This window comes from Aspergillus karnatakaensis, assembly GCF_047715665.1.
Source record: "Aspergillus karnatakaensis strain CBS 102800 unplaced genomic scaffold BJY04scaffold_19, whole genome shotgun sequence".
NCBI classification, from domain to species: domain Eukaryota; kingdom Fungi; phylum Ascomycota; class Eurotiomycetes; order Eurotiales; family Aspergillaceae; genus Aspergillus; species Aspergillus karnatakaensis.
The window spans coordinates 143,640-166,514 of NW_027395731.1; the positions used below are offsets into that span (position 1 = coordinate 143,640).

Sequence of the window (22,875 nt, forward strand, 5' to 3'; positions counted from 1 at the left end):
CATGAAGAAAAGTGGAGTGCCGTGCGGAGTTCCTTCCTTGGAAAGTCTACGAAAGCTTCATCCGTGGATAGATCGACATGGCGATAGATGCAGCTATCCGACTACGGCAGCTTACGACGAGGACCCAGAGTGCAAACAGTATCCTTTGCTATCCAATCTGAAAAGGCTGAGATACAGGCATAGGAGGTGATCTCCACAGGTTTCGGTCCAGACACTGCCTGGTGATCTTGAGGCCGTACATGTGAAGTCAATTAATCAAACTTGGTTCATCCTGCCCTGATTTGCTGTATCCCGGAAAACCCCAAAATCCATAAGCCCGCAAGAAGTCATTTTTTCTGTCGTTAAACTCTGTTTCGCAGATAAATTAGTGGTGAGTAGAGTTGGCGTCCATAAACTCCTGGTCACTGGCATCCAGGATATCATATTCTTCGTCGGTCAAAAACCCAGCCTCAGTTTCGGTCTCGACATCGTCCACGGTCAAACTAGCCACATCATCGAGAACATCTTGCTCAGAACGGGTGGTCACGGAGGGCGCGGTGTGGGGCACGATTGCCTCGTGAGTGCTGCCTGCTGGTGACTCCTTGTCCAGTTTGGGGAAGACCATCTGACTTTCGGAGATGTTAGTGGCTTCAGTGGTATCAGGCTCGGGCGCCTTCTCCGTCTCCTTGGGGGCATCGAGATCCGCAGCATCATCACGAACGAGGACATCACACCACAGACGATGACCGAAAGGTGTGCCATCGGCGAGCTTCATACGCCAATATGAGATTGAGCATCCCAGACGCCTTGGTGCCTTCAGAGTGACAGTAAACTCCGCGCTTTTGCCAGCCTCCAGTGGCTCGGACAATTTGTTGCTCTCCATAGCAGCCGTGAACGAGGCGAGACTGCTGGGATGGTTGGTATCAACGTTGAACATAGAGTCGCCGCCAACAAATCGGACATTGCTTCCGGAAGGCCACGTAAGTGGTCCGGGGTTGTACAACTTCCACTTCTGCTGAAAAACCTCGTTAGGCTTCACCACAGTGCCGTCCGAAATGGTATCTTCGAGGAAGAACGCCTGGTATTCGGGTTCAGTGGTAGGGGTTGGCGCCTGCTCAGGGGTGGCCAACTTTTCTTCTCTATCAACAACTGGTTTGAGTTCCTTGACTGACTCTGCCTCCTCCTTGATGGGCATCTCCTGAGGCTGAACAATGGGTGCGGACGCTTGTGTAGAGGTAGACTTGCGAGTCCGGTCACCCAAGTTTCTTGTCGCCTGGCTGAGCCTGTCCTCATGAACAGTGCTCACAGAGACGTTCTGAACTGGTGTCTTGAGCATGACCATTGGGTGAGTGCGGTTGTGCATATTTGACGGATGAATCTCGCATTTGGCGCAGAAATCGGTATCATGGCAAACAGAGCACTTGTAGCGAATGCCGGAGATGTACCTTGACCTTGGCTTATCTTTACATAGCGGGCCGTCGCAGAAAACACCGTAATGCACTTCATGGGACTGTAGTGGCTCCGAGATGGCCGTATAGAGGGGAGCAAACCGATGTCCAGGGTGAGAACGAGACGCAGAAAGGTGGCATTCGGAGCAATAATCCCAGTCTGGGCATGTAAGGCACTTGTGGCGTACGCCGGTAATGTGCTATAAAACGGTAAGCGCTACTTTTCAAAGTTTCGAACGAGACAACGTACATTATCGCAACCATCACAGATGGCAGCATGGTGATAACCACGCCCAGGTTTGCAGCGAGACAAAACCAGGTTCTTCAACCCGGAATCGTGCTCACCCAAGAGAACGAATGTATGGGAAGGATGGTGACCATGCTTGTGACCTAAAACACACGTAATACAGAGGTCGAAGTCTTCGCAGTCGGCGCAAGAAACCATTTTTCCTTCCTCAAATTCTGCGGCCAATTAGCAATCCCAAAGCCTGTTCGAAATTTCGAATGTACGTACCTTGTAAGCAGTTGTTGCAGATCCGCTCGGCGTCCGCCACGGGCTTCTCAAATGGTTCGGAGGCGGTTTCCAGAACGGGCTTTGGCTGGAGTTCCTCTTCTTGATTGTGAATCTTGTGAGAAGCAAGAGTCTTGGTTGTGCTATTGGTGATTATACCATCCTGCACAAACCGTCTGACTAACCAATGATCTTCACCCAGACAATTGACACCTGAGTCGATGCATTCTGGGCAGAGGTCGTAGTCGCCATCAGAACAGGTATTGCAGTGATAGTGCTCATTGGGAATAGCACGCCCACAGTGATTGCAGTCAATGCAGAATACGCCAGCAACAGAGGTATGAGAAAGAACTGGCGTTATCGGGTTATCGGGACCCAAAACGAACTCCCTGAGGCTCGCGGTTTGTTTTTCTTCCTTCTTGGTAGACGCCCAAAGAGAATCCAAGGCGGTCAACGTCTCCCTCTCAGCACTTTCCGGCAATGCTGTTGACGATGTAGTAGCACTGGCCCCTGTGTCGAGGACTTTGGCGGGAATTGGGGGACTAAGAACAGTATCAAGGTAGCTGTATCTTGGCGGTTCCTGCTGCTCACTGGGAGTCTCGAGCTCTGCTGTTTGATTCTCGGGCTGGTCGACAGTGGCCTTGATACGTAGCTTCAACTTGGCCTTTGCGGCGCGGTAAAGTTGCTTGAAGACAGCCGGGTTATTGCTGTCGAGTTGAACAAAGGAACCAGCGCTATCAGAATATCGCTCGAAGATGACGTTGGTATCCGCTGGAATGCCAAGAAGTTGGCGCAACTAGTGCAGAAATAGTCAGTATCGAGTCATAAGATAGTTTGGGACAATTTGCCTGATATTGAAAGCGTGGAATGTGCAGAGGCGAGGAAGAAAGTCGGTGGCATTGCGTAGTAAGATGCAAAACAATGGCAGGCAGTGATGAAGGCAAGGTATAGTGAAAAGGGTCGAGGTTGATTGTCGGTGGAATCTCGAGTGGGGACTGGACCTACATTCTGGGGTAAAGTACGAGCTCCAAGTTCCCTCAAAGGAATTTTGAAGCGCCGAGTATGATTGTCGTATGTGACCTTGACGGTAATGAGAGTACCAGGGCCAACTGGAGCAGGAGTAGGAGCGGACATGATGAAATGCCCTGGGGTGGATTGCTCGCCGGGCGGGTAACTCTAGTAGGGTCGTCAAGATAAAGTAAGGACGTCTCGGAGACGAGCCTGATTAGTGAAGGGTGTGGAAGATAAGCAACAACACAAGCGAAGAGTTGAGAGGAAGATGAGAGTAGATGAAGGAAGATCAAGAGGCAGATGAGGAGGCAGCAGGAGATGACGAGGATGAGGCGAGGCGAGAGAAGGATGAGGAGGAGAGAAGCGAGAGTGAGGCTTATAATTGGCAGATAAGGAGATGCCTGGACGCTCGATGGCGGTCGATGACGGTCACCTGCTCCCTACTGCTTCGGGGGGCGGTGAACTGCAGCCTACAGCTAATTCACTAGTCCCTATGTGCACATCGCAGAGGCATACCCTGGACAAGGCGTTGCCAGGCTGACTCGAACTTGACTCTGACTATTTCTTTGAAGACCCGTCTTCAAAGCCTTGCTAAAGGCAATCTATATTCTGCTAGGGAGCATAGAAATAGCAGAAGTGCTGGTCTTGGAATGGCAGAAGCAGAAGAATAAGCAAAACGACAACGCGCGGACATTTGGGGAGCTATTTCCAACCAAACAGTCAAGAGCTACTGACAGGGAAAAGACGAGAATTTCGCAGAACCGACTTTGGCCTTCGCCGAAGCTGGGGTTGCATAATAGTAGACACCTAGTAATAACATCGCGGTTAATTGGCATGCGCTCCATACAGACATGAGAGTCTCCTGAAAAAAACTAAACGAATGAAAACATCAAGGGCTCGCTAGAAATGCATCAAAGCCTAATCTAACCTCGACTAAGACAGACCTAACAAAAGGAGTATCTCCGGTACCAACAATCCCGGGAAGCCAAAAAAAAAAAGTCGTGGGAATTTTTGGAAAAGCCGCAAAGCATAGCGAAAGGATGAGTGAGAGTGAGAAGAATAGCGCCAAAAGCGGAAATTCGTTGCAAAAGCGTGGATAACCAAAGTGACTCGTGAGGCGGCGTCAAAGTTTAAGGAATGTCAAGGGGAAAAAAATCCAGATGCTGTTCTTTTTTGGAATTTAGCTGTCATCCTTTCCGGTCACTGTGACGTATAGTAAACACCCTGAGGTTGAGGATAATAATACGTCGCACTAGGTGTCATCATTCCACCCATGCCTGCAGCGCCACCTACGGGCGTTCCCCCGAAACTTGATCCTGTGTACATTTGAGAGGCATCATAGAAATAAACCGTGCCGCCTGACTCATGTGCAACCGTGCCTGCTTGTGACGGTGGCTCAGCCGGTGTATGTGTACCCGGAACCATATACGGGGCGTTCTGCCCCGCAGGATATGAAGCCCCTGATGCTGTCCCCACGCCGTTGTAGGGCGCATAATCTGTGCCAGGGTAATATACAGGCCCTGGTTGATAGGGGCTAGGATAGTATGATTGGGGCTGTTGGAACCCATAGGCCTGGAATGGCGGAGCATGAACTGCACGCTCTGGTATTTGGGATAGCGGTGTGGCAGCTGTATGCGCAGGGGGAGGGTAGTGAGTAGGAGCATCAGCATTGTATATAACGTGACCCAAACCAACATGAGTACCGGGCACCGGGACTTGATGATGGAATGGTTGGTCTTGCGCTGGCGGAGGATTGGCAGGAAAGCTTGCCGGTGTTTCAATGTCTGCCAATGAAACCGCCTTCTGCGGGCGAGGTTGGTGCATTGGGATGGGAGCGGGGCGGCTTTCGCGCCAGATGGGCTGTTGAGGCTGTGATTGAGCTGGATAGGTCGGGGCTAAGGGGATCGGGGGTGCAACTGGCGGTACAATGGCCCCCGGAAGTCGCGGGGGAGGCAAGCGAACAACCGGCTTCCCATTCTCCGTAGTCACTACTGTATGGCGCGAAATCACCGACGCTGCCGGTGAATGGTACCCGTCTTGTGATGGTGGTTTGCCAAATGACGATCTTCGGCTTAGAGCGACACTCGGCGTGTACGTGGAGCTTGCGTAAAAGCTCGGGCGGCGTCCCCCATAAAATCCGCCTCGGCCACGCCCGCGGTAATTGTGCTGGTTCGGCCGCATTGCTCGTGGGATAAAAATAAAAGAGCGCTCCGTTGCGGGGAATATATATCTGGGTGTTTGACCAGGAAGTGATATCCGAACAGGTTTGTCTCGGCGTAGAGGAGGTCGATGCTCAGGAAGATTGGTGTAGTGCTTCTTGTCAACAGCGGGACACGTTACCGGATTCTTCATGCCTGGGATGTACACTACTAGAAGCATCTTTCCAGTAGTAATGGTGGTTGAAAAATTCCGGTTCACGGGAGATGTGGTTGGGGCTGTGGGTACAGTCGTTGGGATGTTCTTCTGAGCATATGTTGAAGCGGCCACTGAGGGTGGAGGGCGCCTCGGGAGAGGACGGTCATCTCCAGCGACTGTATCGTGAAGATCGTGTGTCCAAGGGCCTTCTGTAGTGACGTCTTGTTTTCTGTGGTTGTAAATCGAGTTAGAACATACTGCATGCGTTGCTTGACCCGTAGATCCCTCTTAGTGGTAGTCAGAAGCCATGCACATACCTGCGAACATTGCCGTCCACGATGAGACCGTACGGCCGCGACTTTGACTTGCTGAAGGGTTTGTGGCCGTTTGTTGCGGACTCCGTCGAGCGCTTATCGTGGAGGAAGAAGCTACCTCGTGTGGGTACAGCGGTGGGATCCTCGCCCTTCCCCTTCACAGGCTTTTCATTATCAACCCGTTTCCGTTCTGTGAATGACTCCCTCATCCCTTCAGTGGGTGGTGCGGATGGTGTCCGTCTGGTTTGTCCAAGCTCTTCTCTCATATCGTCGAAATGCATTTCAGGAAGACCCTTTCCATCACCGGATATTTTCAGCCCGTTGAGCATAGTTTCCGTGTCGGACATGGTCGTCGCTAACGTGGCTTTCTTGGGGGACGCTGACTGGCGACGGCGTGGGCTATGACTTGAACGACCGTTGGTCTGATGTTTGTCCGGGTTGTCGATCGATACGTTATCATCTTCACTCTCTTCACTCCCCTCCCCATCGGCATCATCCTCATCCTGCTGGCTGATAACAGAGCCTTCACTGAGAGAATCATCCTCTAGTTCACCATCCAGCGAGCCTTCGTCTTCACCCTCATCGTCCCGCCTCCTTCGGCGACTCGCACCGATGTTGTGTCGACGAGATACCATTTGTGTAAATAGAAAATTGAAAGGTAATATAAAGAGAGTTAGAAGCGATATATGTGTATCGCAGGCGCTGGAAAGGAGGAACCAGGTATGGGTGCACCGACCAGCAGCGGAGTGAAAGGCGGGTTGAGGACCAGGGCGGGATGACGAACTCCAACAAAAAGGAAGGGGTAACACCAGGCGGCGAAGAGAAGGGAGGGGGGGGTTGCGCGTATATAGAACAGGGCTAAGAGGAATAAGGTGCACCCTGGAAGAGGGAGCGTTTAAAAGGAAAGGAGAGCCAAACAGGCAGACAGTCGAGAAGATTTGATGGAATCAACCTCGAGGCATGACATCGAAACCTGAGATGTCAAGGATCCCAACCCGGTTTAGCGCGGCCTAACCACCACCTCAGTGATTCTAGAACATAGGCTTTCATCAACAGATATTCCACACCAGAAGGACGATAGTTACTACTGGTATTTACTCTGATCAGCTGTTTCCCTGGGCCCGCTTGAGCCACCTGTTCCTTTTATTCCATGTCGCCGACTGACTACGATTGAGTTCTCAGCATCTGCCGGTTGGTCTTCCAGCCCATACTACGTATGCACGGAGTCCCTACGACAGGTCTTCGTGGGCGGGGGTTGATATACCTGATGCTTAGGTTCTACGGAACGGGAGTGGCACAACCAACAAAAGGCAGCCCCCAAATCTTGGTTGAGGGACGGAATGATTCTCTGGTGTTTAGGAGTCCATTCCTTGGGTATCAGAGATCTCGCTTTTCTCGTGCCACGTCGGGCTGTCGGACAGTCCTCCTGCAGGATTAGATAACAAACATGATCCCAGAGCACTAAAAACATGCCTGCTACAGGTACAAAGTTGAGCTATATATGTCCTCCACTTCATTCTTCAATCGAAGGTAGTCTTCTTTCCCTTTCCTTCAACAATAGCACCGCTCAGCTTCTGCACCGTTGACTGGTCATAACGGGAGTATTCTGGCTTCGTGCGCTTGGGCTGAGTATGTTGAGGCTTGTCTTCACCTCCGACCTCTTCGATAGCTTCCGACTCTCCTTCGCCGTTGGTATTCTTCTTCCCTTCAGCATTCTTGCCGTATCGCTTGTTGTACCGCGTTGTTGCGTCTTCGGCGTATTCGACCCTCATACGTCGTCCCAGCAACTGATTCACCCAAATTTTCCTTTGTCGAGGCCTGCGCGGCTTCTTGTGCTGTTCGGTCTCCTCTGGCTCTGATTCTTCTTCATCTTCATCGTCCTCGGCAACAAACTTGAACCCCTTCACAGCCGTTTCAGCGGATGCGAGATCCTCGAATTCCACCCAGGCATAGCCTTTGCATTTCCCGGAGTCCTGGAAGGTAGCTACGTGCACATTTGTGACAGCTCCGCACTTCGAAAAGTGTTCCTCGATGAGTTCTTTGGTCACGTCAAAGCTAAGGTTACCGACAAACACGCGCTTGGATGGTGGTTTTCCTGAGATAGCAGCAGAAGTAGTATCTTTTCTGTCCTCCTGAGACTTCTCCGGTCGGCCCTGGTAGTTCTTCGCATCCTTGATGAGTACGCGCCGCCCTGAAACAAGCTGCTCGCTTAGCCCCAGTGCTTCTTGAGCGGCCTTGGCGTTAGAGAAATCGACGTAGGCGAATCCCTTATTTTGTGCCCTTGTGTTCTTGTCTGAGGGTTTCGGTAGGTGGATTCGAGTTATAGTAGCCTCCGTAAATGAGCAGTTGGTTGTGAAGAACCGACGCAAATCATCTTTGGTCACTGCAAATGCTAGATTGCCTATCCAGATGCCGTAGTCTGAGCGCTTTTGAGCGGCGGACTCATTGTCTGCAGGGGTTTCTGGCGTCGATTTGGTTGCTGAGTCCGTTGCTTCGTCAATCGGCTTCACGGCTGCATCAGTGCCCTTCTTCTTGGCTTTGCGCAACGCCTTTTTCGACGGGGGTTCAGGCGCGGAAACGTCGATCTCGATCTCGGGACCGTCAAGCAATTTTCGCTTCTTGTGGTTTTCTTCACTGATAGACGCCATTTTGTCCTCTTCGCATAAATGTATCAAGATATGATAAGTATAGAGCACAGATATATACTTTTTACAGGAAAGGAAGAAAAGAGGTTGGCTTTCCAATGTCTGTAAGGTCTACGTCTAGGTCTGGCTTGACTTTTTTTCTTATTTGGACGGGCAGAAACACGCCGCCTTTGAGCTTCAGACTCGCGACTCCGATCCAGATCCGGCCAGCCTGCCGTCAACGTCAACAGACCTAACACCAGCTCATTTCAAATTTCATAACGTGGGTCTGAACCTTAAGGTCTCTCTAACAGTGGACATACCCTCTGTTATTCAAACGATATGTCCCAAGAGATTGACGAAACTCGGTCGATGGCCGAGAGCCTACCGGATGCTGATGCCCCTACCAAGCAGTCCTACAAATCGTTCAAGTAAGCGGTTTTGAAAGCGGTTTTGACGTTCTCTGGCGAATGCTCTGCTAATCCGGTTTCCTACTTCAGAAAGAAGTTCGCGAAGCTGAAGATTCAGTTTGAGCTTCGTATGAAAGAAAGTGAATCGCTCATTCGCGAGCAATTGCGCATCGAGGATATATCTAAGAGAATCAAGGAGCAGAACGAGTCCGTCATTGATTCCTGTCCCTCTTCATACCAACCCCACTGATGTTTCTCAGTCAGCTCTTAGAGGTTCTCCTCGAGTTTAACGATACCGTGCACGTCCCTCCCAAGTTTCGATATGATCTCAACGTTCCTGGTGACGAAGACATTCACTCTACACCTGACAGGGATCTCTCACCATCCTACAATGATCCAGCTCTAGCGACATCAATTCTGATGAATGCGAAGGAGGAGCTAGCAACTGGTCAAATAACAATCGAGTCGTACCGGAAACTCGAGGACGGCGTCAAGCGAGGCCAAGCATTTGCACCTCGATCGCGTTACATCGAGTTGATGAAGATCCCTCATTCCACGCCTGCCTCGGCAGGTCAGGCTCCGACAAACATAGTAGGAGATGACAACCTGAATCACAGCCTAGGGTATCTTACACCAGAGCATGAAACCGAAAACTGCTTAGCAACAGATGCTCAGCTTGGAGATATGTCAGCCGCCCTCCAGCTTAGCCGCGTCCCAGACAAACCGTCAATGGTGGAAAGAGAACGCGAACATGCCCTACGGAGCCCTGTCTCAGTCCATCATTGGCTGCGCAAGAACCATCCCAACATCTTCCTTCAAGACAATGAGAACGCTTCGGAGAAATCAGCGTCACGGCCATCGAATGCCCGCGCCTCCAAGCGAACTGCGCCTGCAACTCGGAAAGATGAGGACACACACGACGAAGATAGCGTCATGCTGGACTCCGCTCCCACGTCTGGGGGTCCTAAGTCAAAACGTAAGCGCGACGAGGAGACGACCCCGAAACCCAAAGCAAGCAACAGCCGCTCAAGTCGGAAGAAGAAGGAAGACGGTGCTACTGCCGCTAAGCGCCCTTCTAAGCGAACTTCTGGTGCTGGTGCTTGAGCCTGTGCGTCTCTTGAGCTTCCAGTCCTGTATTATCGTTCTCTTTGCAATCTTTCCTTCTCGATCCAGCATACTATTTTAGCAATATCCTCCCTTCTACAGGATACTTAATCCCGTCATTTCCAGCTCTCCATCAGCTGCTGTTCTAGAATATGATATTTTATTATGAAAAAGTGCTTTTGCGTATACTTGAATGCATAGCTGCACGTATCAAGACCTAGAATTTTATTTGCCTCCATATAGCTGGAATAAGACCTTGCCCCCCTCAAACCTACTACCACAAGGGGTTCATTGATTATTGTTCAGACTGACTCCAGAGTCAGAATGCAATCTTATGCTGTGGGGCGGTATGTTTGTTACGTTTGTTTCCTCGCCGAAAGACTTTCCAGCTTCTTGCAAACCCCAAAGAGTAAAGAGAGTATCTTGAATTCGAGCATAGCTCAGCTTTTCAAAATTGCTCGCCATTGGTCTTCTAGCCGGTGCTCATAACACAGAATGGCGATCACAATTCTACCCCCTGTTGCGGATGATGTCGACGCCTCATATCTTGAGTCCGACTTTGACGAGATGTCCGTCGACTCCGACGGCGGTGTTGAGCTCGCCGCAAAAGCATCACGACAAACCAAGCGGCCTCGATTAATAGAAGGCACAGACATTGGAACAGGCATAATCACACCGGGTGAGGTTGTTACAGACGATCCACAATGGATGAGGTTTGTGCTTCCAGTCCATCATGTTTTGCTGGCTTGCTTAGGAACTAACGACGTACTTACATTCTAGAGGCCATGGAACGTATATTAATCCTTTGTCAACATCAATTATCGCCACAGTTGCTGGAACAGTTCAAAAAACCAACAAACTCCTCTCCGTCCAGCCCCTGCGAGCCCGTTATACGCCAGAGATCGGTGACTTGGTTGTCGGTCGCATAGTCGAGGTGCAATCAAAGCGGTGGAAAGTCGACGTCGCAGCTCCCCTCTTAGCACAGCTACCTCTTTCCGCGATCAACCTACCGGGCGGTATCCTCCGTCGGCGAACAAGTGCGGATGAATTGCAGATCAGGACATTCTTCAGTGAGGGAGATCTACTTGTTGCCGAAGTACAGACCGTGCATTCGGATGGTGCCGCCTCGCTTCACACTCGGTCGCTCAAGTACGGTAAACTTCGGAATGGTGTGTTTCTCGCTGTGGCTGGGGCAGGGGGCAGCGGCGCATCTAGCTCGTCAGTCAAAGGAGGGCTTGGGTCGGGATCAGCTACTGGAGTGGTCCGGTCACGCAGACAAATGTTCACCATCGCGACGTCGAACGGGGGAGGCGAGGTGGACATTGTCCTGGGTGTGAATGGGTACATTTGGATTTCGAAACATGTGGAAGGCACGGGAGCAGCGCCGTCCACCACGGAAAGCGTGTCAATTACACGCATGGAAGAAATGGTCTCGAATTCCGTATACTCGAGCCAGAATGACGAAATTTCTCCCGCTACACGACGTGAAATCTCACGTCTCACCCAATGCATTCGAGTGCTTGTTCAAGGTGGACTGCGGGTAGATGAGGAGACAGTCACGGTGGCATATGAAGCTAGTCTACAGGTCGATCTAGAAATAGGCGACGACGACTACGACGAAGATGGACGGCAACGAGAGGGACGAGAGTATCTGGAAGGAAACCAAGCCAAACGGATCCTCCAACTAGTCACGGCACGGCCGCCAAGCTGATTGCTGAAAATGTGATACCCAGTGAGACAACTCGCTTCACTTCTACCTCAACCATGAGCCTTGATAAATAAAAATCATAAATGTAGAATTCCATCCCAAAAAGCCCCGATAAGAGACCCCGCATCACGTGGCGATAAGAGCGACAATGATTGGTGCCTGAGGTTGCACCACGCAGGTCAATCATGCAGCAAAGAAAGAGATTCGAGGAGTCTTCGCTGACATACAATAATATGAGTAGTATACTATGTGCAAGACAAGATATAAAGAACTACCATTCACCTTCTGTTCTAAAGTGATACAAACCCTAGGGTGGATGCTGTGGTCGGACAAAGCACCGTGCGGAACCCAACGTCATTCTTGGCGAATAACTATCCAGATTATTACCCAGTATCCTTTCTTGATCAGTTTTAGTATTCTCTTTCTTCTACAACTCCTTCATCTCATTGAACTCCTGTTTCAACTATCGCCTTTGTTGCTACCGGCACTACCATGTTATACGTCTCTCAAATGACCTCTCGATATTCCTCAGACTCAATACCCTTTAAATAATTAAACTCATTACTGCCTTGGCCGTCATTCTCATCTCCGCTACTGCTACATCTATACTTTATCGCCACCTCTTGATCAAAGCGGCAAACACCTCTCGACTTTCATATCATAGCTTAACAGCCTCTCCTCGATACTATTACAACCGTCACCATGCCGGATCTTCGTCGCCAGGTGCTGGAGAGCGGCAAAACCATCTCTCGCAAAGCAGCTTCAAGGGAAGGTTCCGGCCGCAACTCGCGCACAAATTCAGCGCAAAACTCCCGCCAGACGTCTCGAAATGTTAGCAGACAGGCTTCAGATGATGAGGATGCAGGCTGCCTCAGCGACGATACAGCGATCAGGTCAGTTGCTTTTGTCCTGGATTTTTTTTCTTTCTTCTGCGCTAAATGATGTCATCGTTGTATACTAATCCTCGCTTCGCTGCAGCCTCGGCTCTTTTGACGACCTCGATAGCCTCGATCTCGAGAACAACAATACCGACTGGAACCAAGAGCTCCTCGAAGTTATCGAGGACATCCTGGATCGCAAACGCAGCAGTGTTTTCGGTCGTGAAGAAACATATTCCGCTTACTGCAGGCTCTCCAAGTTCCACTACGTAGAGGAGTTGATCCGGCGTCGCGTTCCGGACCTTCTAGCTGCGTTCTTCCGCAGTATCAAGGCAGAAACAAGCATACGTGAGTCTACACTCGCACTGCGCGCTCTGGAGCTTCTTGCCATCACTGCTGCGGATAATACCATTTTCGAAAATGCAGAACCGCTGCTCACTCGAACTATCCGTGATTCGACCTCCACTGAGATCAAAGCGGCAGCGATTCATTGCTTGGGAACATGCACCATGTTTGGTGGTGCCGGAGATGACGGTATTGAGGATCAGATGACTTACCTTCTAGACGTAGTCGCTTCAGATGGACAATCCATTGACGCAGAAGACGACTCTACCTGCGTCACCGCAGCACTCCAGGAATGGGGCTTCATGGCAACCGAAATTGAAGATCTTGAGAATGAAAGCGAAGACGCAATCCAGATATTTATGGAGCAGTTGACCGGCGGTGACTCCAGCGTGCAGATAGCCGCTGGTGAAAACATAGCCCTATTATACGAGAAGAGCTACACCCCGCAGGAAGACGACGACGATGAAGGTGAAGACGAAGACGAGGCAGATGGCGAAACTGGCCACGACAGCGACTCTGATGAAGAAACCTTCCGCACAGGACCAAAGCTGGTCAAACGCTACAATGCATACCACAACACCCCCGAACTCGAGCGCCAGCTGCAGTCGCTTGCGACGGTCCACACCAAGCGAATCAGCAAGCGAGACAAAAAGAGCCTCCACACAAACTTCGCTTCTATCCGGACTACAGTCGCAAACCCACGTCGCGGACCAATGTACAACACCGCCATCGACCAAGACACGAATAAGCACTACGGTAGCAAGCTCACCGTCAAGATCGGCCGACAAGGCGTCATGCACATCGACCGCTGGTGGAAGTGGATCCGCTTGAATTCACTTCGCCGCGTGCTTCAGGGTGGATTCGCTGTGCACTACTTCCAGGGCAATCGGGCTGTCTTAGATAGCCTACCGGTGGTTATGGTACGGATGGAATCGCCAACGAGCCGGAACGCGCCGAAGAAGGCCGCGAAGATGCGAAATAACCGACGGTGGGCAATGCAGGAGTACTCCGATGACGACTGATTGATTTCTCTCTTCTCTTCCTCTTCTGGTTCTCCTGTTCTCTTCCTCCACTGTTGCTTTACTTCTTTCATCTTGCTCTTTTTCTCTTACTTCTTTTCTCCTCTTCCTAAAATCAGTTTACATGATATGTCTTTTTGGTCTAAGCTTCGATATAGTCACTTTCGCGAGAAATGATAGTCAATCTCAAAGTTTACACATGGTCGTTCACCTTATAGTCAAAAGAGGGTTGGTAGCTACTCATGTGGCTACAGTAAAACCTGCTTGCTCATTGTTTCAATGAATGAACAGAGTCAAAGACTTACTTAGGTATAATTGATTGTCTCTTCCGTGTGCGCATCCCCATATATGTTCATTATTGAGTGTTGGAAATATATGTTTGCAAGCGGCTTTCATCGATCACCCATTTTGGACCCGAAATATATTTATTGGTCATTTGACACATCCGTAGGCTTCGAAACAACAACCTGCTAATATAGAATCCATACCATATATATAGCTAAATGTGAAAATTAGCTACATCCATCCCATCTCACGTCTTCTCATCTATCCAATATCAATACCCCAAGCAACACAATCCACCCAACTCAAACCAACCCATCTTATCCCATCTAAGTCTGGATCCTAAGTCGATCAACCTAAAGACCCAGATATCTAAATCTCAAAAACAGGCACAACCCCGCTCCAGGTCCCCTTCCCTCTCTCCTCCCAATACCCGTCCTTCCCGTGCTTAAGGCGCCAAACGGCCTCCTCACCATCACTAACGCCATCAACCTTGGAGAACCACCTTGGTTCCCAACTCTCGCCGGAATTTTCCATATCTCTTCTCCTTGCGCGCTGCGCTTCCTCGAGCTGAACCTTGACTTCCTCTGCGCGGTCGACGTCGCCGTCTTCCAGATGTCGCTGGTCAGGACGGAGACGCGAGTCTGTCTTGGGGATCTTTTTATCTTCTATCGAGGTAATTTCGTTGAGAGATGCAGCGAAGGTTGTGAGGCCGTAGTGTTTTGGGGCATTTGAGACGAGGGGACCGGCGGACCAGATCTGGGACTTGGAGTGGGTGGTTTGGAGGGAGGAGGTCCATGTTCCCGTAAGTCCCGCGGAGATTTCGCGACCGGAGGCGTCGAGGAGATGAGTTGTGACTTCTTCGGAGCGACCGGAGAACATGCCGCCTGCTTTGAAGGTTGAGATTGAGCGGGCGCCGGTGGTTTCGTTGAGGACGGTCATTTCGCCGACTGGCTCTACGTATTTTTCGCCGGCGATGATGTTGCGGAGGAAGGAGGTTGCTGGGGACCAGGAGAAGTGTTCGGCAGTGGTGTGGAGGGTGATGCGGAGTTTGCCCTCTGTTACGATTTCGGCGGACTTGCCCCAGAACTTCTGGGAGGGGCGCGGGGACTGGGTGAGGCTCCAATCTTTGCCGTCGGCTTGGTACGCGAGTTGAACGGGGCGATGAGAGACCTTTTCTGAGATGAAGCGGAAGCCCATGTCTTCGCGGACGAGCTCGAACGTCTCGCCGAGCATCGGGTTGAATGGTTTGCGGATTGCTCGTTCGCGGATGCGGCTGCTTGAGAGGGAGGAGAGGGCGAATGCGGTTACGTAGAGGAGGCGTTCATTGGCGTCCTTGACTTCTGCGGCCTTGTCAAGCAGGGTTGAGTATTCCATGACTTCGGCGGCGCGCTGGAGCATGGAGAGAGGTTCGTTGGAGGAAACGGGCATTGAAATCTGCGAGAGGTCTTTGCCGACGTTTTTGCGGAGGAAGCCGATGAGACTTGGGGGCATTACCGTAGGTGCGGTAATGTTGTCGCGGCGGGAAACTTTGTCGAGTGGAAGAGGAGTGAGCGATTTGGGCTTCCCAGGGAAGAGTTGATCGTGCGCGGCACCACTACTGGCAGGTTCTGAAATGTCGTCGTCGCTATCGGATGGTGCATCGTCAGCGGTGGTGTCGGCCGGGGCATCTGCAACCGTATCCTCATCGCTGTCGCCCTTGATCGTGAGCAATTGACTATCCGTAGCGTCCACGGCGTCAAAGAACTCTTCCGACCTGTCGGATTCCATGCTGACTCGCGACTGGACGGAGAACTGGGGAGGATTGCGCCGCTGTTGGCTCTCCGTGATCAAGTTCGAAAACTCACTGACGACCTGATCTAAATCGCGCAGAAGAGCCATAAGGCTCTCATGAGTGTCGCTAGAGTGCTCTGTACCTGCCATAGTACTTGGCTTCTTGTCGAACGATGAATCGCTCGGAGCAGTTAGCCTGGGAGTAGGGTTGGAGGCCTTTCTCTTCCAAAACGACCGCTTCTCTTCCCCATTAGGCTCAGCCGGATGAGGGCTAGGAGATCGGCCTGACCGTCCACGGGACGGTGGGCCAGGACTCATGTATTTGGGGTCGGTGTCCTTGGCTAGACGGCGGACAGCATCACGGGATATTGAGACCCGGCTGACCAAGTCAGCAACCCGCGACCATTCGCGCTCCTCAGCAGCGTTTGTCAGGTAGTGCTGAGCTGGTAGTCGAAGTGACGCATCCGGATGCAGATACTTCTGAGACTGATTGTGGTCATCGACCCCAGCGCTCTTAGGAGAAGAGGCCTTTTCGAGGACCCCCTTCCACGAGGTAAACTCGGTATCATCGCGGGCACGTAGATGCCATACTTCAGTACCAGAATCGATAGAGATTTCACGCGACTTCTCGTTGCAAGCTACTGCGGCGAGAGTTAACGGGATTGAACCACGTAGGGTCGCAGAGTTGGGATCGTGGAAGTATGATAGCGTAGAAGTCGAAAAGTCGAGGGAGAAGAACCGTCGTGCCCATCCCTGATGTCGCTTACGACGGCGCTTCAGTAGAAGCCCGGTATGTATTGTTGTCGCGCTGTCGCCTTCTTGGACTTGTATCTGCGGCGGCATTCTGGCGATAAGACTGTTGCCCCTCCTCCTCGATGCTATGGTATCAGTATCGGCCCCTAATTGACTGGCCGCAAGGGAAGTCGGAACCGCCTGCGGGGGCGTAGCAGTCGGGTAAGTTAGCAGCACAAGAGTCATAGTCTTGGATATCTGCTTCGAAAACGTATTGTCGAAGACGAGCGCATAGTTCCCACCCTCATTAGGAGGCACATCGTAGGTCCCCTGAACGATCTTATCTGCCTCGCATTTTCCGTGCCAGCGGATCTGCTTCAGCCCCATAGCCGTAAGCTTCTCGATAAGAGAGGCCGAGTTATTCTGTCGCGAGCCACTGCTGCCATTTGCGAGGTTCTCATTCGACTCGTTGCTCGGCGTTTCAGTTGCGCCTAGGCTCGGGGTGCTGAGGACGCCGGATTGCCCGGGATGCTTGAAAATGCCAAAGTTGAGCGACTTCTTGTGCGGTTGAATGCTCCACGAGATGGTATGATCCGACTTGACAGGAACCCAGCGGACAAAGTAGGACTGGAAGGGAAATCGAGGTTTGGTTAGCTATGTGCGCCGCGACCGACCTGCTTGTGATCGCATTCCGCGGGGCTCACCTTGCTATGGACCTCTAACTCTTCCATAGCCGCCATGGCTGTACGAGGATGCAGCAGAAAAGTCGCCGAGGGACAGAAAAAACACCGATGATGACGAGGGGCAGCTCTGCAGCGCCCGATTGCCGTGAAGTGGGGGAAGTCAAGGGAATTGAAATCGACGTCGGTGCCTGGAGAGCGGGTGGAGCGGAGTCCGAGAGCATTGACGGGTGGGGGACAGGGCTGAGAACGAAGGGGCTGGCTTGTCCAATTCTTGAGATAGAATAGAGAGACAAGCAGCAGAGACAAGACTGGAGTATTTATGAAAGAGGAGAGTACTGGAGAGAGGGAGTTGGAAGAGGAGCAAGGTTGAGGGCAGGGGAATAATGAGAAGAAGGCAGCATGTCATGGTCAGCATGTCATTCTTTCATAAATGCGGAGAGAGGCTAAACTCGCCCTGTGAGTCTCCGAGAAACACCGAGGAGGATTGCTCTCTTCACGTGTAACTTTTACTCAGGAACCGGTTATCAATTGGTAATTTATTACTGTTGATTGAATCTGTGATCATCGATCGCTGCTTTCTTTTCCCGCTCCATGCACTGTAGATTGAAAAAGCAAAGAGGACACCTCGCCCTTGACCAAGAGATGATGGAAATATTACACAGTATAGAAGAAGAAGAAAATATGCTAGAATAACAATTGGGTACATCCAACAGCCCCTCAGTGTCGTTTGCCGGCCTGCATATTGGTAAACAATAGCTTGAATCCATTGCACAGCGCCCGCATGTCGGGATAGGGGTTGCGCTGCAGCTCGTAGCCCTGCGGAATCACCTTCACCGGCCAGCTATGCACCTGCGCATGCTCACCGGCCTTGAAGCAAAGAAAGAAGTAGCCCGCGTGCTTGGGGTCGATGCAGAAGGCGTACGCCGACCGTCGCGGGTTGGCCTTGGTATAGGTGTTTAGCCAGAGATCTGAACAGCCATTAGTACTCGGTAAAATAGTAGAATGTGGGGAAGTGTGACGTACAGGTGGCATCTTTGTTGCCCTCTTGGTACTTTTCATGCAGCATCATCTCGTCCACCTTCTTGGCCATGGCCTTGACGTGGTTGAAGATTAAATCATCCAAATCGCTGTACGTAAATCGCCCTCCCACCTTAAGTGTGCGCCCGACAGAGAATTCGTTTTCCTTGTCCAACTCCAAGACGTCAATATGCTGGAAGATACCGTCCGCTACCTTCCATGTAACCGCCAAGTGGTCAGGTCCTTTCGAGGACGGTCGGATCACGACGTCGCCACGGCTCTGAGAACCTAAGAACTCCACTGCCTGCGTGGAGTTGAACGGGCGGAAGAGGGGATGCTTGATGACACGCATCGTCCGCCCACCACTTTGTGTTTTCGCCTCGAGCGCCTCCCGATCCTGGTCTTCCTGGCGGTGATCCCATTCTCCGGCATGCAACCTGTCGGTGGCTGGCCTAGATGGGCGACTGACCTGTTCTTCGCGCAGCGAAACGTTACAGGTGAAGGCCTTGCGATTGAGGAACGTGATCTTCGCCGGGACCGTTTGATGGAGCGAGAAAAGCGCCCGTACTGGAATATCGTATCGATCCGTCATCTCCGATTCTCCGACAAGCGCATCAACACCACAATCTAGTTTGCCCTCAATGTGGTCATCGCTGATGCGCTTGATGGAGATAGGCACCACCATACCTTCCTTGAGCGTGTCTGTCGTTTCACCAGTGAGCATGGTGAAGATGTCGTCCGTGCTCAGGAAGACAAAAGGCTTTCGTAGTTCCTCGTATGGTTGTTGGAGTTCCGCGCGGATCGTTTCCAGTGTGGCACGTTTCCGCTGGTTGAGATTCTTCTCTAATTGCTCCGCGTACTCTTCTAGAATGAGATCGTTGACACGGTCTTGAGCTTCCTCCCTGAACAGTTTGCGCACAATGGCATGACGTCCATTGTCATCCGTTTCGGCCTTGATATCCTCCTCGTCCAACTCAAGGGCATCAGCGGCCATCTTGCGAGCGATATCGTAGTCTGACGGATGCACTCGGGTGTTGTCGAGGGGATCCGCCTCTGCATCAGCGTTCTCGTACTCAATGTATAAGAAACTGGCTGCGTTTGTCCAGACCTCAACTCCCATAGCTGGGTATGCCACATATTCACTTGGCAGCAAATCAGCCCTACGCCTGACCACACCTCCGTTCATGTTCACTATCTTCAGTAAGTGAGCTGCCTTACGCGGGCCCAGACCACAGACGTAAGGGAGGAGATTGGCAGTGGGTTGGTCCGACACAGCTTCGTTGATGTCAACACCAACCAAGTTGACCATGTCAACCAGCGCAGTTTCCAGCTGCTTCAATAGCAATTCCTGTGTGACCAGCTGTTGGCCTGGCTTGAACTGGATTGACACTATGTCGCGGCCTAGCGAGGCATACTCCTTGAGAGGACTCTGCAAGTACTTGGCGAGTGCAACGCAGTAGTGAGTGAGAGGGCCGAAGCTGGGATGGTCCTTCTTCGCTCGCTCACTGTGTTGATAGAGCCGTGCCACTTCGTCGTTGACGATGACTACCTCCAAGGGGTCGCTAACTTCCTTGTCACGGTCATCAGTATAAGATGCACCCTCCAAGTTCTTCGTTTCCACGACCTCGGTGAGTAATTTGTACAGTCGTCGGGTTTCCGGTGACGACCCTGACACACCGATCACGTCCGGGCGACGGCGTTGCACGAGCTCAACTAGAGCCGACACGTCTCTGCCATCGGCGATGCCACGATCCCGATCACCCACTGACAAGTCGACAAACTTTCCGTTTTCGAGAACACGGCCGTCCTCCTCGACGTAAGCCCAGTGAATGGGCTCCCGGCCGACTATACCACCACCTGTGGATAAAGCCAAGACGCGAGGGACTGTACCCAGGACCATGCCTTTGGGTTTGTATGGTGCTTGATCTAAGCGCTGTGAGAATGCCTCTCGGCATTCTTTTGCAACATGGTTCTCACATTCCTGACGTATGTTTTCTTTGACACTTCGGTTGATGACACGCTCTAGCTTCCCAAGAGCCAAGTCAACAACATCGCGCCGCATACGGTTCCAAGAGTCGGCAAGTTCGCTGTAATTATCGGACTCAATATCAGGGTATAGGCGTTGGCGGAAGTGATCAAAGTTCTCGAAACGCACTTTGACCTCTACTAAGCCTTCCTCTTCTGCTTTCAGCATGCGCAGGAATAGTTCAGGTCGGCGTGCGATGTCGCTGAGTTGTTGATCTCTTAAATACTTGAACTCGTAGTATGGATGCTGCTCGTCAATGCGTCGGAGACCCTTTTCTGTGCGGAAGCAATCGATGGCACCGTTCATGTAGTACGCCTGGCGAATCACCTTGCGCATTTTGGGGCTCATTACAATCTCCTCCGCAAACATGCCTTTAGCGGCTTTGAGAACTTGGGCTGAGTTGTTGAAGTCATTGTCAACGAATCCGTCCGCCATCTCGTCTGGGCGCTCGGACGGATCTTCAGTGTACTGACGACGGCCTTCCTTCAATGCATTCTGAGCGAAGGCATCCGCTGTAATGCCAAATGCGCGCACCAGTCCGTAGGACTTGCTATTGCGAACGCGCTCAAAGAAGTTTCTCGTAAGCGCTTTTCGCCTGTGAATTTCACCTTCGCCATTTGTCAAGGTCAAATCCCTCAGTTGTGTAGCGTACTGAAAGTGCACGTAGTCCTGGATATCTTGCAGTTCTTCCATGGTAGTCGCCACAGGTAACGCCTCCTCCACAATTGGGTCTTGAACCGAAAACAGTGACCGAATATTGTCGTAGGCCTTTTGAATCGTGTCACGCTTCTCCACAAGCGCACGGAACTTGAGATCGTATTCAAAGATATCCCACAAGTCAGTCATGTTTAGTAGCTTCTCAGCTCTGATAGTATATTGAGCGCCTGAATCCGGATCTGCCGACGCTCCGTCTTTAGGGACCTTGACTGTGTGGATCATGTAGTCCTTGCGATGCTGGAAGATAAATGGCACCTCGCGTTTTTCGTTGACAAGAAACTCCAGCACCTTGGCGACTGAGCGATGGAACGGTTCTCGAAGCTCTGGTTCGAGTCGCTTCTTCAGGAGCATCAAGTTGGCAATCCAAGTGGCTTCTACGCGCAATTGGTCCTCATCCATTTCGTCCGTCTCATCCTTGATATAGGGTTTGCGCGCAATTTGATGTCGTTCTGGCCTGTCTACCATACGAATCTCGTTATCCTCCTCTGTCAACATCTTTTCAGCCAGTTGTGAAGGCTCAAAGACGTCTTTGAGGTCTAGGTTCTTCTCCAAATCTTCTTCCTGCTCCTCCTCTTCTTCCTCCAGAGCAAGGGCAAAATCATAATCGTTCCCGTCTCCGAAGGCAGCGCGCATATCTTCCAGGGCGTTCTCGTCGAGACCAGTGGTGTCCGTTGCGCCGAAACCGACCGACTTCCTGGGGCGGGCGACTTCCATATCTTCTCGTTCCCGGTCCAAGTCATCATCCGAAAAAACATCCTCTTCAATGAAACCATCCATCTCATCGTGAGGGTGTCTTCCGCGGCCGAGTCTGCCATAGTCTGGAGCGGGCTCATCTTCTTCGTCCGAGTTGAAGATGTCGTCGATGGCTTGAGACGGTTGTCGAATATCTCGATCTTTATGGCCGCGCTTGAGACGCTTATATTTTGACTGGTGCTTGTCAGTTTCTCTTCCGCGCACTAGAGGACAAAGGCGAGGGTAAACGCCGGGCGAATCATACTTCCGCTGCAGCTGCAGATTGACGGGCTGGGTCGAGCTCGCCAATCAGTTCCAAATCTTCTTCGTCAAGATGCTCATCTTCGCGCTCTCGTTCTGCGTGTCTTCGTTTCCTCTTCTCGCGGCGACGCCGCGCGCGGTCCTCTTCCTCTTCGTCTTCGTCGACGATGAATCCTTCTCGAACCTAAATAAGCATTGCTGATTAGTACCGGAATGCAAAGCTTCGTGGCCACTTAAAGTGTAAGGCTCGACTTACGGCGCGAGCAGCTTCTTCGTCGTCGTCTTCATCTTCATCCTCCTCGCTGGAATCGTAGTGATCGCCGCCTCGTTTGATCCGTTCTCCACCTTCACCATAATCATCGACCATCTCTTCCTCGTTTTCGTCATCGTCCAAGAGGGCCTCACCCTCGACCAAATCTCGAGCGCTCATGGTGTGTTGTCCGGCTGTCTTGCGACGAAAGGGCTCAAGAGGATCTAAGGGGAGGACCACCGAAAGAAGAAGATATATAGGTGTTTTCTAAGCTTCGATGAGGCAATATAAAAGTCACCGTGACACCAATCGAATTGAGAGAGCTGTGAAAGAGTCTGAGAGACGCTCTGAGAAGAACGACTGGCTTCAAGTATGGATGGCTGGTTGCTGGAGTCTTTTCTGGCTCGCCGGAGTGGCTCAGTTATGCCTCACCGCCTAATGTGTGGCTTGTGATATCGCGCGCAATCACGTGGAGTGGTTTATGAAAGCTCCAGACCACACTTAAGCTATTGTTCCTCTTGCTCGCGATGCGGCGATGTCAATGAAGACTCAAGAGATGGGAAGCTGGTGTATTTCGGTCATCAGTCACTTGGAATCGTTCCCTACCAAAGAACTAGATTGGTGAAAGAAAGCCTATTTATATGCCTTGTCTTTGTTGTAGTCTCAGTTGTTGAACCACAACCACGTACTCCGCAA

At 51.5% G+C, this 22,875-nt stretch overlaps 7 protein-coding genes across 7 annotated transcripts; 3 read left to right on the forward strand and 4 right to left on the reverse strand.

Moving 5' to 3' along the window:
- Positions 1 to 364: 364 nt before the first annotated feature.
- Positions 365 to 6,253, reverse strand: BJY04DRAFT_206955 (uncharacterized protein; the record flags this gene model as incomplete). Its single annotated transcript, XM_073713789.1, has 6 exons — positions 365 to 1,627; positions 1,678 to 1,889; positions 1,942 to 2,734; positions 2,944 to 3,083; positions 4,203 to 5,533; positions 5,622 to 6,253. 6 exons carry the CDS (start codon positions 6,251 to 6,253, stop codon positions 365 to 367), a joined length of 4,371 nt encoding a protein of 1,456 aa, XP_073572175.1.
- A 429-nt stretch (positions 6,254 to 6,682) lies between these two features.
- On the reverse strand, positions 6,683 to 8,363 carry BJY04DRAFT_186935 (putative RNA binding protein Rnp24). Its single transcript, XM_073710960.1, has one exon. The coding sequence runs from the start codon at positions 8,264 to 8,266 to the stop codon at positions 7,139 to 7,141; it is 1,128 nt and encodes a 375-aa protein (XP_073572176.1). The 5' UTR covers positions 8,267 to 8,363; the 3' UTR covers positions 6,683 to 7,138.
- A 221-nt stretch (positions 8,364 to 8,584) lies between these two features.
- Positions 8,585 to 11,467, forward strand: BJY04DRAFT_206956 (IEC3 subunit of the Ino80 complex, chromatin re-modelling-domain-containing protein; the record flags this gene model as incomplete). Its single annotated transcript, XM_073713790.1, has 6 exons — positions 8,585 to 8,673; positions 8,743 to 8,859; positions 8,913 to 9,742; position 10,165; positions 10,251 to 10,469; positions 10,537 to 11,467. 6 exons carry the CDS (start codon positions 8,585 to 8,587, stop codon positions 11,465 to 11,467), a joined length of 2,187 nt encoding a protein of 728 aa, XP_073572177.1.
- A 268-nt stretch (positions 11,468 to 11,735) lies between these two features.
- BJY04DRAFT_40395 (uncharacterized protein) lies at positions 11,736 to 12,072 on the forward strand. Its single transcript, XM_073720299.1, has one exon. It carries the CDS (start codon positions 11,781 to 11,783, stop codon positions 11,976 to 11,978), a length of 198 nt encoding a protein of 65 aa, XP_073572178.1. The 5' UTR covers positions 11,736 to 11,780; the 3' UTR covers positions 11,979 to 12,072.
- On the forward strand, positions 12,073 to 14,035 carry BJY04DRAFT_40396 (IFRD domain-containing protein). The gene is made up of 2 exons (XM_073720300.1): positions 12,073 to 12,357; positions 12,443 to 14,035. Exons 1-2 carry the CDS (start codon positions 12,167 to 12,169, stop codon positions 13,707 to 13,709), a joined length of 1,458 nt encoding a protein of 485 aa, XP_073572179.1. The 5' UTR covers positions 12,073 to 12,166; the 3' UTR covers positions 13,710 to 14,035.
- Positions 13,898 to 17,707, reverse strand: BJY04DRAFT_40402 (oxysterol-binding protein related protein OSH3). The gene is made up of 2 exons (XM_073720301.1): positions 17,198 to 17,707; positions 13,898 to 17,120 (listed from the first exon to the last, which is right to left on the reverse strand). The coding sequence occupies exons 1-2, from the start codon at positions 17,231 to 17,233 to the stop codon at positions 14,361 to 14,363; spliced, it is 2,796 nt and encodes a 931-aa protein (XP_073572180.1). The 5' UTR covers positions 17,234 to 17,707; the 3' UTR covers positions 13,898 to 14,360.
- Positions 17,708 to 17,893: 186 nt separating this feature from the next.
- On the reverse strand, positions 17,894 to 22,359 carry spt6 (chromatin-remodeling histone chaperone SPT6; the record flags this gene model as incomplete). The annotated part of the gene is made up of 4 exons (XM_073715997.1): positions 17,894 to 18,144; positions 18,200 to 21,863; positions 21,934 to 22,113; positions 22,186 to 22,359. The coding sequence occupies 4 exons, from the start codon at positions 22,357 to 22,359 to the stop codon at positions 17,894 to 17,896; spliced, it is 4,269 nt and encodes a 1,422-aa protein (XP_073572181.1).
- Between the last annotated feature and the right edge of the window lie 516 nt (positions 22,360 to 22,875).